This window comes from Limulus polyphemus, unplaced genomic scaffold (assembly GCF_000517525.1).
Source record: "Limulus polyphemus unplaced genomic scaffold, Limulus_polyphemus-2.1.2 Scaffold3891, whole genome shotgun sequence".
NCBI lineage: Eukaryota > Metazoa > Arthropoda > Merostomata > Xiphosura > Limulidae > Limulus > Limulus polyphemus.
Window position 1 is genome coordinate 12955 of NW_013669501.1, and position 17329 is coordinate 30283.

The 17329-nt window shown below is 32.8% G+C and overlaps 1 protein-coding gene across 9 annotated transcripts in view; it reads right to left on the minus strand.

Moving 5' to 3' along the window:
* Positions 1–575: 575 nt before the first annotated feature.
* Positions 576–17329, minus strand: part of LOC106470233 (zinc finger protein 160-like) — a 28487-nt gene continuing 11733 nt past the window's right edge. For all 9 annotated transcript variants that reach the window (XM_013930776.2, XM_013930774.2, XM_022398831.1 and 6 more), the window contains one exon: positions 576–12857. In XM_013930776.2, coding sequence (XP_013786230.1) covers positions 11290–12857 — 1568 coding nt within the window. In that variant the 3' untranslated portion in view covers positions 576–11289. The remainder of the gene's footprint in view (positions 12858–17329) is intronic.

Genomic DNA, 17329 nt, shown 5'->3' on the forward strand with positions numbered 1-17329 from the left:
GTGTATCGTAAAGTTGTATTTGGAAAGAATGAACCAGTTTTATTTGAGAAAGGACTTGTGTCGCTAAAGTTTCGTCGGAACGAATTTACGGAAAATTAACTAACGAACAGAGACGTAACAATATTAAAGCGTTCATCAAAATAGCACTGATTACATCAGAAGATTAAGTGAGAAAACAGGTAGTATGGTAGGTAGAATATACAAATGTACCAAAATAGCTACTAGCATTCCCATTAAAAGATTCATGAAACTAATAACACTAACCGAAATTTAGTTTTTCTTAATATTAAGAGGTTGTCCTAACAAAGTATTCACTCACCATTTTCTGTGGTTTAAACACTGAACAAATAAATATTAAACATTTATGATGATCTCACATTAATATAAAGCAGATGCTTTCGTTTTCTTTAATTGTTTGTATTTTATAATTATGTATTTTGTATTTTTTGTTCTTGGTAAAGAGAAATGTGAAGTATTCAGTTTAACATCATATTATAATAATAATAAATGACTAAGATACTAACTTTGGAAACTTAATGACCAGTGCAGTTGAAATATGAAGTAATGTCAGCCAGAACATGTCTAAGTATTTTAATATATGCACTACAAATACATACAAATAGTTTCCTAAATTAATGTTGCATAAAAAGATCAAAATTATACACTTTTATCAAGGACTACAAACTACCACTGCTACTATGTATCTTGTGTTAAAAGCATTTGATTTTGACTGATACAAACACAGTGCACACATTCTGCAGTATGCTATACAAAAATATTCCAAGTCACATTATTAGGTTTATTTTCTAATCTACATAACATTTAATTTTCCTTTAATATTAGCTCAATAATTCAGTTAGAAATGAGAACATTATGGAACAAATGTATATATAATTTAACCCATTATAAGACATACAACAGTGTATCACATTCACAGGTGATTTATATTCACTAGTACCACAGTATACATAGTTAGGTAGAAACTACTAAATCTAAAATATCAAAACAGAGACCATAAACAATACATAAAAGTAAACTAATTCAATGAATAATGAAATTATTTGATTTGCTTCTATTTCATAATTTAAGATTTAACACATTGACAAAATATGCTCATTATGGTACTATACTTTTATGTATTAATACTTATGGTATGTTCCAAAAAAACTTAATGCATAAATACAAAATATGCCATCAGTTAAATGTAAATATAACATTTTCTGTCATGCAGTTCCAATACAAAAGCTTCATTTAGCTGAAAAACACTTTATCATACCTTATCAGGCTTATCCAAAAAATAAGTACATTACAGTAATCCTTTGGTAAATCCAACTAAATTACATATAGAGCACACCATTAATACAGTGCATCTCCAATTCATTGTTTAATACACCATCTTTTTTTTTAATCACATAACTCCATTTTTTAAATTGTAAAAGTTCACTATGGTTTCCTCTGTATTACTGTTGATACATATATGAATTCATTGAAAATCTATAGGGTCCATAAAAATATTATACATGTATGCTTATGTTTTCTATGACAGTTCAGAAGTAGTACAGATCAATTATTTAATACAAATATAAGAGCAACTGCATCTAAAAAAGAAGGGCAACAAGAGAATATATACAAGTCAAACCTTAACTAAATGGTACTATTATATCATGTTATGCACAGCTTAGGACACTTGCACAGTCACATAGAAAAACTTTAAAGATCATTTTGAGGTGAAAAAAATACATATCCTATTAAAAAATGTATTTTGAATATTGAAGAAACAAAAATACTGGAATATTTTTATATAATATGCAATGTTTGAACATTTAATATCTTGCTGGTTCCAAGATCTGAATGTAAAGTTACATGGAAATAGTGACATTTACTGTGAAGTAGATCACCACCTGTTAGGTTATATATAGCTGTGGTTAATACTGGAGTGTTTGTCAAAGGGGGAAAAAAAAGACCACTTATATTTATCAATAAGAATAAAATTAGTATCTTACACACACATTACTCAATAACGGAAGGTGAATAAAAGAACTACCTCTCCTACCAAAAAATAAGTTGAGATTTTAATCTAACCTACAAAATAACTTTCATCCCAGGAATCATACTGATTGTTTTTCTCTGAACCATTTCAAATTATTCAGCATCTTGTTTTTAGACAAGGAGAACAAAACTGCATACAGTTTTCCAAATGAAGTGTATATAATGATTTGTATAAAGATAATTACCTCTTCTGACTCATAATGAATGACTAATTACACATTAAAAATTTTATTAACTTCATTACTAGCAGCAGAGCACTGCTTCAATGGCTTGAGTGACTCAATCACCACTATGTCAATTTATAAAGCTACAAAACGGACTTGCACTCATGTTGTACTTGCTAAGCCTAGTTTATTCTCTCAAGTGAAGGGGGAAGACAAATTAATTCTTGTCAATTTCAAAGATATGTTATAGAAAACCAAATAATTATCAAATTACCATACTAGTGCACATAACATCACTGTAATTTATCTGGCTTTCTAACTAAGCTATATACGAGTTTTAAAAAATCTCATTTCTGTTCAAAACAACAATTCAGTCAACAGATTTTAACATTTCCAGTAAAAACCTGACTTTCCCCTTCAAACTAGTTAAAAACAACTGTCAGATTTAAGTAGCTTAGAATGTGTTTTTTTCTACTGATTATAAACATGTGGGTGGGGCTACTCTGGTAGTTTTGCTAAATATATTGATACCTCAGCAAATTAAAAAGGTGGGAAATTCTCATTTTATATTCTAGCTTTTCAATGTCTGAAAGCTGAATATCTAATTTGATAACCACTACAGATTTGTATGATAGGCATAATAAAATATAAATTAACCAATAAGACAAGAGTATGTGCAATGTGACAAACAAAAAAAGATATTTAGTATATTGTTTGTAATAGTTTGTAATAGCTGAATATCTAATTTGATAACCACTACAGATTTGTATGATAGGCATAATAAAATATAAATTAACCAATAAGACAAGAGTATGTGCAATGTGACAAACAAAAAAAGATATTTAGTATATTGTTTGTAATAGTTTCTTTGAAATCAAGAAATTGAAACATATATAATATTAAAATTTGAACTATAAACTATGTTTTGATGCCAATTTTACTGACATACTTCATAATAAAGTTTAATTAAATTCTGAAAATAATTCTCTAAAATGTCTTAACATGCTCCCTCTAACCTGTCTGTAGTGAGAGGGTTAAAAACAATTTATTCCTATTAAATAGCTTAGAATCTAGAACTTCAAGACAATTTCTATTATCAGTATTCCCCAAATCTACCCATATGTTTCAGTAATACCAATTATATCATAGCCTTCAATTTCAGTTTGAGCTATAAACTCTAATACTCCTAACATTACAATAATAATAATAAGATTGTCCTTCAGTCTATTATGTTTAACTTTAAATCTGATAGACTTATCCTTAAAACTATTACTTAACTTATTCTACAAATCTTCTATTTCCAAACTCCTCCGTGGCTATCAATTTATTTATTCCCACTATCCTTACCTGAAAATGTATTTCCAATACATACCTCTTCATACAGAATAGCTTGATCCCTCATGTACCTGCCTATGGGATTTGCTAACTCCCAACTAAATAGCATGTTTAACATGAACTGCACTTGTACATCATGCAATGATAGCCCTCCACAAATGGAGGGACACAACCTCCTTGTGCAATAGCTCCTCCTAAGCACTTACAATAACTTCATTCTATGATGGAGGTGCAGTGGAAGGTAAGTGCTTAATTGATTGAAAAATTTGAATTTTTATGAGTCCAAACAAACATGTCAGATCAAGGATGAACACACATAGTGTAACTAAATAATAGAAACTTAAAAAATAATGGTTAACTAAATAATGACAAGAAAACATTAAAGTAAATACACAAGTTGAGTGAAATATATTCCAAGATGTAATACGAAAAGTCCAAACCAACAGTTCTCTTATCAGCATTAAACAGATGCAATCATGGTACAGAAAAATGACAAATGTTTAGGATATTAGAAACCAGACTAACTGAAGTGGACTTATAAAAAAAAAATAGCAGATCTTTGATTGAAAGCAACAAGTGTAGGAGTATATGAGAGAAGACTTACATTAAAGTACCAATCAATTAACATATAGTTATGGTTTTGGTTTAGTAGAAGGACACAAATGTGCAAATTAAATGAAGGAACTACTTGCAAAATAGCTATACAGCACTTGTTGAGAAATTAAATAAACACAAGAAAATGTGGATAAAATGTCATTTTTTGGTCCAGAACTTTCCCACTTTTCTGATCAAGGATGGCTGTACTCCAGCATACAGAAAACATTTGCTGAACAAACTCTCTCCAAGTAATGATTGCTGCCGCTCTATAGTCTAATAACGTACTTGCAAAATGGTGTATAATGTCTGAGAATAGGATACTGTTAATGGAATTTCAATTGTAGATTTAGCAAAACTAATTGAAGAAGTAATAAGAGTTGTTGAATGATATTTTAAAAGTTTTAACTGAATTTGCTAAACATAACTATGACGGAATGTATATCTTGTGTTAACCTAATAATTTGCTTGTTATAGTGTCAGTGTTGATTAACCTTGTAGGAGACTTGATCAATGAACAGTTAACCATACAGTATGAAGTATTTAATCATTCTGACATAGAATTATTTCATGACAATTTTGGTACTGCCGATGTTGATGAATATTTGAAGATTTTCAACTAAAGTTTTATATTATATTTCAGTCACCAGTCTCTGAGTCAATTCTTATCCCACAACTGCACAACCCGGTAATAAATAAATTTATTTTTAACTTGTGTGAAGTTGACCTAACAACTACATCTACCAGCCACCTGTTACAAGTGCTTAGGGGACAATAATTCTCAAGGAGGTTGGGTCACCTTCATATTGGTGGAGGGCCTATGTCACATGATAATGTCATCATGCACAAGCACAGTTCACATTGAACACATGCTTTTTAGGTGGAAGACAGTTCAAGGTTACTGACATGCAAGTTTCATATGCAGATGTATGAAGGATCAAGCTGTTATGTGTGAGGATACTAGGTATCATCTTGGAATTAATAAGCTCTCTCATCAATGTCTAAACTCTCTCTTTAATGAATGTGTTTCAAGCTTCCTCACACATCCCACTACCTAACACACTTAATGGAACCCATATTTACATATTATTAGGCATGGCTACAAAGGCTGAGGTCACGAGCAAAACTGTGTAACGTCTCAGCAGGGGGAAAATCTGTGACTGGAGAACTTCCATTGATGGGGCAGACATGCATCATTAATTTTAGTCTCGTTTTCGCATTGACCCACATAGTCATTTTGAAGACTTTTTGGAAAGTGACTTTGTTGGTCCATCTACAAAGAATCCAAAGACTCCAGGTACAGAGTCATCTGAACAATATAATAATGAAATCGTGACTTTGCTAATGCACCAACTGTGCACTACTACAAAATATTAACATCAGTTTAGCTAAAAAAATTGCTCAGAGAACAGACACTAATGATCAACTGAATAAGATTAAAGAAGAAAATATTAGACTAAAAAACAAAGTGAAGAAATATGTTCCCAAAAGGATAAGTCAATGCATGAAAAGATGCTAGGATTGTGATCCTTGTGCATAAATTGAATCAAACAAGGAAAAACAAATAAAAAACCAGATAATAATAATATATCACAGGCCAATGAGGATCTGAAAACCTGTATGTGTTGATGTAAAAGCCAACAGAGAAGAAATGCTGCTTATTGGAAACACAAGGACAGCAAAACTGTCAATAAACTGAAAGCCCAAGCCAACAATATTACTGTTGAACTGCAAAGGGTTAGAGAACTGAACAAAAACTTAGAAATAAAGCTAACTGATTTGGATCATGAGGTGAAGGAGAAAGTACAAAATAAATATGACAAGAAGACTTATGTTTCAAAAACAAGATGGTGTATTTATTACTGCTTGGAGCACCAAGTCCCTATGGAGCAGGCAGCAAATGTTGTGCACTTTAACATCAAGAAGATGACAGGCAATGAACTTCAGTCTCTCCCAAGCAATTCACCAGTCAAGCTCATGGCACGAGAAATGGGAGTGATAAGTGATGTGCAGGCAGGGGAGATAATCAACCCTGTGCTGGAACTCCACCTCAATCTATGGCAGATAGAAATGTAATTCTTGATACACAATATATCAAACTTATAATGTACTTCAGTCTGTTGTGTCGAGTCTTCAATATTGTTTCAGTTTTATTCAAATGCTGGCTGTCAGCAGACATAAAAAATATAACTTTACAATACATGTTGAATAGAAATACTTCTTTAATTTCAGGTGTATCCAGTCTTCCTGCTGGGCACAACAAAGACTACACCACTCACATTATGGAGACAATACAGGATGTTTCCACCACCTTCAGTTCATTCCAATGCCAGAATCTGGAGAAGGGGTTCAAGACAGCTATGAGAAACATTACCAACACAATGACTGATAGGGTAGCAGTGAACCACTGTGTGACAGACAATCTTGCCAGAAACTTCAGCCACACACTAAATGAACTTGAGTGCAATGTGCATCCATTAGATGGGATGGCACAAAAAGCAAAAGATATTTGGAGAAAACAGGAGGCCATGAATGGAGTAAAAGAGAGACCATTTGGCAAAGAGTGCCTGGCTATCAACATCATTGCAGCCATATCAAAGGTGCAGCACAAGCAGGGATCAGGAGATCCAGGGAGCTTTTGTTCTTTCCTAAAGATGAGGAGCACTGATAGAAGTCTGCTTCTCCCTCATATTTGAAATCGTCTACATGTGATGTTCCATCTTGCAGAATCTGTGTATCATCTGAGGGTTGACCTAGTTGACTACCTGCAAAGATGGTGTCCCATCAGTTCCAGGCAGGCTGAGATCTTCCTTGTTGAAGGTAGGTGCTACTGACATACAAAATTTTAATTTTTCAGTTAATAGTAATTTGAGTGGTGTTGGGTGTAGTTAGTGTTAAGAGTAGTCCCTTTGTACATTGTCAGCTGCACATCTGCATCAACTTGGATGTGGACATTGTACACTGGTCTCCCACTATTACACAACTCTCACTTATGGCTCCAAGTAGCTGGTAGTGCACACTGGCAGCCACACCATGGAACCTTGCCTTGACTGGCGTGCTAATCTAAATGAGGGTATCAGCAGTTCTGGACTGAGCTGTCGCAAAGGGGCCTTCACCCCTTTAGTGCACAAAGACTGAAGCAGCAGCAGAAGCAGAGGGACCTGAACATTAGATGGTTAATGGTTCAGATGGTGCAACAGCAAGATAGTTAACACATCCAGGGCACACTCTTGACAGAAAAGGACCAGTGGTCAGTTACCTTGGAAGAAATTGGGGCCTTATCAAGTATGAGTCCATAGATAGTCATGGTGATGGAAATAGAGGTGAAATTGGGGCCCCTGTGACCAAACCTCTCACTCAATGTGACAGAGAAGAAGAGTCTGATATTGCGGAAAGTACAACTCATAATAATGATGATGGCTACTCAAAACCATTAGGAAAGCAGCCATTTGATGGTGTAAAGTGGAGAACCAGAGGCCAGACCTTACAAATAGCTACATGGAATGTACAAACTATGTATCAAGATGGAAAAATTCATAATATGATACAAGAAATGAAACACATGAATGAAGATGTACTAGGCCTTTGTGAAATAAGGTGGAGAGAGTGGAAAGGTACAGCATGGTGATCATATATTAATTTACTCAGGAGGAGTAAAACACATCAATGGCATAGAAATACTGATGAAGAAAACAACAGCTGCAAATTTGATGGAACACTGACCAGTATCACAATGAGTTATGTCAAAATTAAAAGGTCAGCCTTTTGATAGTAACATCATATAAATATATGCATCAACAAGTGATCACAGTGATGAGAAAGTGGAAACATTCTATGATGAACTGAATCAAGCTATGGAAGACATAAAGTGTAGAGAAATTGTGATCGTTATGGGGGACTTCAATGCTAAAGTTGGGAATAAAGAACATCTAGACATTGTGGGAAAATATGGCCTTGATGAGGAAGACGATTATTGCAGTTTTGTGAAGAGCATAACATGATGATTACTAACATATGGTTTCAACACCCAAAATGCAGACTGTACACCCGGAAGAGCCTTGGAGATATACACAGGAATAAAACAGATTTCATCCTAGTAAATCAGAAATTTAGAAACAGTGTGAAACAAGCACATGTCTATTCGAGAGCTGATGTGGGCTCTGACCAAAATCCAGTCATGGTCAAGATGAAGATTAAATTGAAGAAGCCAGCAAAGTGAGGTGCAAGTGACCAATTAGACACGAACCTGCTGAAATAAGAAGAATACAAGACAAGATATGCAGTGGAAGTACGCAACTAATTTGATGTGCTCAACAATGAAAAAGTCACACAAAGTAATGATAACAAAATAACTGAACAAAAATGGATATCACTCAAGTAAGTTATGGTGAAGTCTGCAAAGAAAGTTCTCCCAAAGATGAAAAATATGAAGAAAAAATCATGGATAACAGATGAAATACTGCACATGATGTAAGTCAGAAAAAGTCACAAAGGAACAGAATGATACAAAGAAATATATAAAGAAATCAGAAACAAGTGTAAAGAAGCTAAGGAATCCTGGTGGAATAAGAAATGTGAAGAGATAGAAGTTCTGAACAGAGAGCAAAAAACAAAAGATTTGTATGAAAAGGTGAGAAAGATGACTAACCTAAGAAGATACAAAAATGGAAGCAACTGTGTATGTAATACAAATGGAAAAATGCTGTTTGATTCAGAAGAAATTATTAATAGATGGGTGAGTATATGAATGAACAATATTACGATGGGAGAGGAGATCCATCTAATATTGACAACCAGGAAGGAAGGGCCATAATGAAGCTAGAAGTAGAAAAGGTTATTGAAGTTATGAAAAAGGGCAAAGCAAGTGGAAATGATGACATCACTACAAAAATGTTGAAAGCCTTAGACAATGCAGGACTGAGGAAAATTACAGAGTTGTGTAACCTTGTTTATGATTCTGGATACATTCCATCTGATATGAATGATTCAGTATTTGTCAGAATACCAAAGAAAGCAAAAGTCACAAACTGTTCAGATTACAAGCATTTGAGATGTGGGTGTACAGAAATGTAATGAAAATATCATGGATAAACAAGGTAACAAATGAGTTGGTTATAATCCAAAGATAACACAGTGGTCAAGTTTGCAACTGGAAAGGCCGAGAAAGAGAAAGGTGAGAGAAGTGAGTGAAGTAGTTGCATGAGAACCACCAAAAAAAAGGATGACAAAGCCAGGAGAAAACTTCAGTCAAAGGCAAAGACCCTGATTCAAGCCAAGTCAGTCATAACTGACCAGGATATCATTGAACTATGCCCAGACTGTGGGCAAACCAAGACAGATCTTTGTGTTGCACTAGTGAACTCACCAAGTGACCTACATGACAAAGTGATTCAACAAACATGGGTAAATGAAAACTTCTCTGAGACTGTGTATCCAGGAGAAATCTTGCATATCACAGGTAATCAAGTCACCATCAAGTATGCATCTGACAACAAGGACACCTTTGAGTTCACATGTGGTGAAATACTCACTGACATTCTACTTGGAGATTTAATCTTTGATTAAATACATTGATAGTATCAGATACTTGCTTTGCAATATACTTGCATGAAAATTAGATTGGTTTTGCCAGATATTATGGAGGTGAATAATATTATGGTGATATATGTGTGTTCACTAGCAGGAGAAAAGAATAAGAAAATAATTCAATTCAGACAACTTGCAATATTGCATTATCCATGTAATATTTGTACAGAAAGTTTTTTGGTGTATTCAGTATTGTGTTGTCCAGGCTATGGAGTAGCTGATAACTTTTTTACTAGCAAAAACCTGTTTTGTACTGGTAAAATTTTTTTAAAAGTAGGTATGAGAGTATAGTGAATACAAACTATTTTGAACGAAGCAGATATGGGTATAGACCAATTCATTGATTGACTTGTAGTTAAGAATGCTATAATAATTATGCATTTTGTTTTTGAAAATGACCAACAGCATCTATAGCAGATAGAAGCTCGTGTTATACAGAATGAATTGAAGCATTTTGCTGAAAGAGTAATGCTACTATTACCAATATGAAGAAAGTCATATTTATTTATGTATGTAAGAAAGATGTACTCCAAGGAACAAAAAGTCACAGATTATGATAAGGTGTTATCATTGTGGATTAGGGGGAAAATCCATAATTTCACCTGCAATATCTTGGCTTATATGACAGATAGAGACTTGAAATAAAAAAACATCTTTCATATTTTCCTGAGTTCTTTGTTTGATGATTTGATAAGTTTGAAAATTTTGTGGTTGTGCCTAATATAATTTCTATTTACTATGAAAACAATTCCAAAGGTCCAACCAAAACATTTATTGCTTTAAGCATATCTATGGTCATTTTAGAATATCCAGTTTCCATTAAGCCTGCCTTGTCACAAAGTATTTGTACATATAGTTATTGTACACAATGCTGAAAATATCCACCTATTTCTCACGATTAAAGAAATTTGCACACTGATAAGTAATTTTTCTAAAAATGATACTTAAAAATTGTGGGTCAAACTTTATGCCATTCTGTGTGTACACCTGTAACTTGGATTAGCAGAACAATGCTCTACAAGATTTAAATTGATGGCAAAAAAATCTTATAACATCTTGTTATTCAGTTGAAACTTAGTTTCACAGCCAGCCATTTAATAATCTTCATACAAAACATAAGGAAATAAACTACCAAGCCTACACTAAAAACCACATTCTTACCCAACAATAAAACAGCTACCTCTTCTCACCACTTTCTATTAGATTTCAAAATTGGCTTTAGCAGTAATCCAGGCTACTACTGACCACCAGCAAAGTAACTATGTAGTAAGTCACCTCAAAATAATGAACAGAAAAAAGTACACATGCATTTAAAGCATGTTTTTATTTCAGTTATATCTGAACACTTAGAAAAGAGAAATTACAATAACAAACAATATATGCAAGAAACATAAAACAAGTCTTTTAAAATTTGTTTTCTGTGGCTGTACAGAAGCATTACATTTGAAAACTTCCTGGCTAGTAAACATAGATGTCTGGCTAATGTACGATTAATAAATTTTACAGCTCTGCATATTGTATAGGGTTGGATATGAACAAAAAGACAAGAAATTATCAAGAATCAATTATGACCCTCTTTAAGCTTGTAAATTGCTATATTATGAATATTTCTCAAATGAATCTGCATGCTTCCAAACTGTAAGAATCCTTTTCCACATTCTGTACATTTGAAAGGATATTCATGGGTGTGTTGAGCAATTTCATGGCCTTGAAGAGCAGTGTTGCTCTTAAAACTTTTACTACAAAGGGTACATTTATATGGCCTCTCTCCTGTATGAGATCTCTGGTGACGAGTCAGGACATTATGATAAGCAAATGTTTTTTCACAGTATGGGCATCGGTATGGTTTCTCTTTGTTGTGGATCCTCATGTGAACTTGTAAATGTGCACGTTGTGTGAATTTTTTTCCACACACATCACAAGCATAAGGTTTTTCTCCTGTGTGAGTAAAAGTATGTTTACGTAAGCTGCTCTGTTCTGTGAATCCTTTTCCACAATAGCTGCATTGATGTGGTCTTTCATTTGTGTGAACTACAATGTGGTTTCGCAGATCTGTTGACTTATTTGTCGAATATTTACAATGTGGGCATCTAAAACGACGATTTTCTGTTTCATTTCGATGTATTCTTTTATGTCCTTCTAACATTTTCATGGATGTAAACAACCTTCCACACTTTTCACAAGAGTATGCATCCGAAGACAAAGCTTCTTCTTTTTCATCATCTTGTTTTTGTGTTTCAAATGATGTAGAAGGAATGTTTGGATTGTTAGGATCGTGTTTTGCTATGTAATGTTTCATAAGATTATTTGTGCTAGTAAATCCTTTATCACACACAGAGCAGTGAAAACGCTTATCTCCTGCATTATTGATCTTTCTTACAATTATTTCCTGTCTGTTAAGTTTAACATTTTCACGTGACTGTGACTTAGGAATCTTTCTTAGATGAACTCTCATGTGGGTAGCTAAACCAGAGCTTTTTCTGAACATACTGTCACAAAGACTGCATTTTACTGGTTGGAAATTGGCATGAGATTTTTTATGCTGACGAAGACGGCTTTCCTTTTTGAACTTTTTCCCACATTCCAGGCATTTGAAGGGTCGTTCATCTTCTTTGCAATCTTGGTGAATGGCTGAGTGAGTTGAAAACTCAGAAAAACTTTTGGTTGAAAAAGTACAATGGTTACAATGATGCTCATCAGAACTTGAAAGACTATGTTGTTTCTTATGGGTTAATAAGCAATCCTCTGAAATGAACAATTTTTCACAAGATTCACATTTATACATTTCAGTTTCAGACACAGAATGTTCCTCCAAGTCTCTTGTTCCTTCATCTGTCTCCTGATTTTCTTCTACTTCAGAAAGCATATCTTCACAAAAGGTATTTTCATCCTTGTCAATATTCTTGCAATTCTGGTTTTCCTTAAGTTTCCAAGGTTTATCTTCATTTTTATCATTGCAATTGTTACTACAAAACATAGTCTTCTCTTCTTCAGCTTCATTCATGTTTTCTATATTTAAAGAATATTCCTTAACAAGTCCATTGATGTCTTCTCCATTAACAGGAATTTCTTCATTAAATAAAACAGCAGAAAGATCACCAATTTCTTTTTCATTCACTTCTTCCTTATCTATATACCATTCAAAAAATTAAAAATAAACATACATATGTCAATATTCTACACTAGGAGAAATATTGTACAAGTACTACTAGAGGTGGGCAATTAACTTGATTAGTCGATATAATTGATCACCTATGATCATCAATTACATTGATTAGCATTACATGAAATAATCAAATTATCAAAATTACTAGTACATAAATGAATGTTACAAATGTTATGAAGCAACCAAAATATTTGTGATTATTGCTGCTTTTAATTATTTCAATTATCCAAATAATTAAAATATTGCCATTATGTTTTCTCATTATTGTATTTTTTTTTTTGAGTTCAAGTTTGTTCGGTCTTGGCTTGGCATGGCCCAGTGTTTCAAACAAAGGGATTGCCTCATGAATTGAAGGTATTGGGTTCAATTCCTGTTGCCATCAATTATACTTGCCCTTTCAGCCATAGGGCATTATATTTATTTCTTTATTTTTGAGGTATAATAAAGCTACTTGCCACTGTCCCTAATTAGGAACTGTTGACAAGAAGGAAGGCAACTATCTGGCAGCACACACTGCCAACTCCTGTGCTCTTTTAGTATTAAATAAAGTGTATATTTACTGATTATTTGTTTACATTGTGTTATGTTTCTAATTTATAATTGCATAACTGTATTCTTTAATGTTGTATAAAATGTAAAATTATTATTTTTACTTGTTGTAACTTATAATTTGGATAATTGTTTTATTTAGTGCTAAATAAATCTAATTTTTCTACTATGTGTACATATTATGGTTGTAAAATGCACTGGCATGTTTCAAACCTGTATCTAAGCTCACAAATCAATATTCCTTATTCACTCAGTCATACAAGCCCTTTAACAATAATAACAATGAAAACAAGGTGAATTGATATAGGAAAAATAATATGTTGGAATAAAGAGTGCAGTGGTTGATACAGTTATGAAGTTAGCAACCCCACCTTTGTTTGTACAGGCAGGTTGGAGGGACAAATACTAAATCAATAACTTAATGTAATCTATTAATGAGGTCAATTAATTAATTAGCAGTTACCACTTATAATTATTACTACAATTTATTGGCTATTGAAAGTTTGTTTGTAAAATGGATTCATTTTTATCTTGCAGATAATATTCACATACTGAATATAGCCGATTCATCAGGTTGAAAACAAAGTTTTATAATAAATATTAAAAACATGGTAGTACCAAAAAACATCTTTAATAAAGACATTTTGGAATTTCCTTAAATTCCATCATCAGTGTTAATATCTCAAAAGGTTTGTTCATAATAATCAAACTAAAAAAACAACATTAGCATAGAGAGAGAGTTTTTGTATACAATCGGAAGTTTAGATTTAAATGGTAACAATATAATGGAAAGTACGATATAATGTGTGGCATACGTGTTTAATAATAACATTGTTAAGAGAAACTATTATAGAAAAAGACTTAAATATAAGTATAAACACTGTATCTTTAAAATAGTAATTAATATCAAATAAAACACTGAGAATCTGGAATTGATTACATTAATGACAACAGGGAGGAGTTGATGTTATTATTTAGTGTTGGGTGATCATTGAAAAAGGAGAGGCTTTCTTTAATAAATCGTTCGTATTCTATAGTTCCAGAGTTGAGAATTTTAAAGTTTTCTAGAAGTATGGGATGGTTGTTATTTTCCATTTGCAATCGGATACAAGACTTGGTTGGATTACTTAGCTTACATCTGCTTCTTGCTGAAATTCCCATGTGATCGTGTGCAAGTATTTCGTAGGTGACATGTAGTTTTACCAATATAGATAGATCTACAACTACCACAAGTCCATTTATATACAACCCACAAGTGCACAAGAATGGGTAGTGTGTCTTTGGTTTTAAACATATTTTTTAATTCTAAATGTTGTCATAAATACTAACCATTAATTTGTGAGTAATATGTTTTGATTATTTTTTGAATTTGATATTCGAGTTTAAAACTATTTCCCAATGAAAGGAATGATAAGAAATAGTGGATATTTTGAGACAGTGTGTGGCTTTTTGTAGGTTCTAATTTATTTATTCTATTTAGAATGTAAGAAATTTAGAGGATAACCATTACTTTGTAATATGTCACAAAATTTTAAATTTCTGAGTGAAGGCAGAAGTAGTTAGAACAGGTATTATAAGCTCTGTTTAGAAGATTTAGAACAAAGTTATGTTTGAAGGAGTCTGGTATGAAACTGTCAAAACAAGTTTTTTTTTTTACTTTCATCATCTCACCAACCTGATTGAAAATCTGAACCTGAAAACCATCGCCAGACTTGAACACAACCAGAATGTCAAGCTTAGGAAACTTAATTCCAGCAAGAAAATCTAGTAACATAAGTCCTGATAATGTTATTTTCAATTTTAGTGATCTTACCGTTAGTGAACAATGTCAAAATGCTCTATCAAAAGGCTTAAATTTTTGTTTACCTACCCGTAAACTAAGTTTCTCAAGTTACTTTTTTCCATTTAAATGTATTGTTATGACAGAGAAAGTCACGTGACGCTGGGAACATGCGAGCTGGAGTTTCTGGAAGGATCAGGAATTTTCCTGGCAACTCTAGTCTGTTTGAGGCACCCTCTTTTTTAGTATACAAGTCTGCCAGCATGATCAAAGAGATACGCAGATAGATTGAAGATAGAGATAATTAGTCAAGCAAACAGTAGGCACCATAAGTAAAGTGTGTGAATCACTGTGACTTATAGCGTGTGTTACAAAAGTTGTTACGTGTATTACAAAGTTGTATCGAGAAAGAATAAACTAGTTTTAATTAAGAAAGGACTTGTTTCACTGTGATTTATAGCGTATGTTATAAAAGTTGTTAAGTGTATTACAAAGTTGTACCGAGAAACAAAAACTAGTTTTAATTAAGAAAGGACTTGTATCACTGAAGTTCCTCGGAAAGAATTTATACCGGAAATTAAGGAAATTATCAAACTAACAGATACATAACAGTATTCTTATATCTTTTCCTAGTTTAAAAAAAATAATGCACCATATATAGAATGATTTATCAAAACTAAATTTTAAAGTATGGCATTGTCCTCCTCCTATAACTTCAATCTCTTAAAAAACCTTTCTTCTATTACACAGATCGAGTTTTCTGCCTTCAAAGAACTTGCCAGTAACCAAAACGATGTTGTTATCCAGCCAGATAAAGGTACAAGTGTCATCATTTTAAACAGATCTGATTAGTCTCCAAAACGGAAAACATTTTAAATGACAGAACAAAGTATAAACCCCTCAATAATGATTGGCTTAAGCTTACTCTCAATTATGAGGAAAAGCTTTAATGGACTTTAAGATATTTTAGAAATTGTAAACTCATCTCTTTTGCAGAACTTTATCCTACAGGTTCCTGCCCTGGTTTTATGTATGGCTTACTGAAAATACACAAAAAATGGTTTACCCTTCAGACCTATTCTATCTACTCTTGCTTCACATGCCTACAAACTTGCTAAATATCTTGTAGTACATGCATTAAGCTCACTTACTAAGAAGAATTTACTGTTAAAGACTTTATCTCCTCTGCTCAAGAGATATCTAAGTTTCCTAATGCAGACCAATTCGTTATGGACAGCTTTGATATTCAGTCCTTATTCAGTAACATCCCACTTGAGGAAACAATTAAAATAACTAGCATGCTGTTATTCCTTACCACAAATGTTCTGCACTCTAATTTTAACAAACAAAAATTTGAACAGCTTCTTAAATTGGCCATCTATGTTATTAAGAACGTCAATGGCTGGATAACTGCCCCCTTTATTACAAACCAGTATTATACAGAGGATATGTTGATGATACTTTTCTACTCTTTCACAACATTGATCACACCAAGAAGGTTTTAGAATATCTAAACTCACAACATCCATGTATAAACTTTATACATGTGAGATGGAAGAAAGCAATAACATAGCTTTTTTAGACGTTAAAATAAACCAAATAAACAATCTCTTTGTCACATCTGTTTACCATAAGAAACATTTACTGGCTTATACATTCATTTAGACAGTATTATACAAGACTCATTCAAACATAACCTTGTTCTAAGTCTTCTAAACACAGCCCATAATATCTATCCTGATTACTTCTGCCTTCACTCAGAAATTTAAAAAATTCATGACATATTACAAAGTAATGGTTATCCCCTTAATTTCTTACATTCTATCACATGAAAATTTTTAACAAATAAATTAGAACCTACCAAAAAGCCACACACTGTCTCAAAATATTCACTATTTCTTATCATTCCTTTCATTGGGAAACAGTTTTAAACTCAAATATCAAATTCAAAAAATAACCAAAACAGATTACTCACAAATTAAACTATGGCTAGTATTTATGACAACATTTAGAATTAAAAATATTGTTACGTCTCCGTTCGTTAGTTGATTTTCCGTAACTTCGTTCCCACGAAACTTTAGCGACACAAGTCCTTTCTAATTAAAA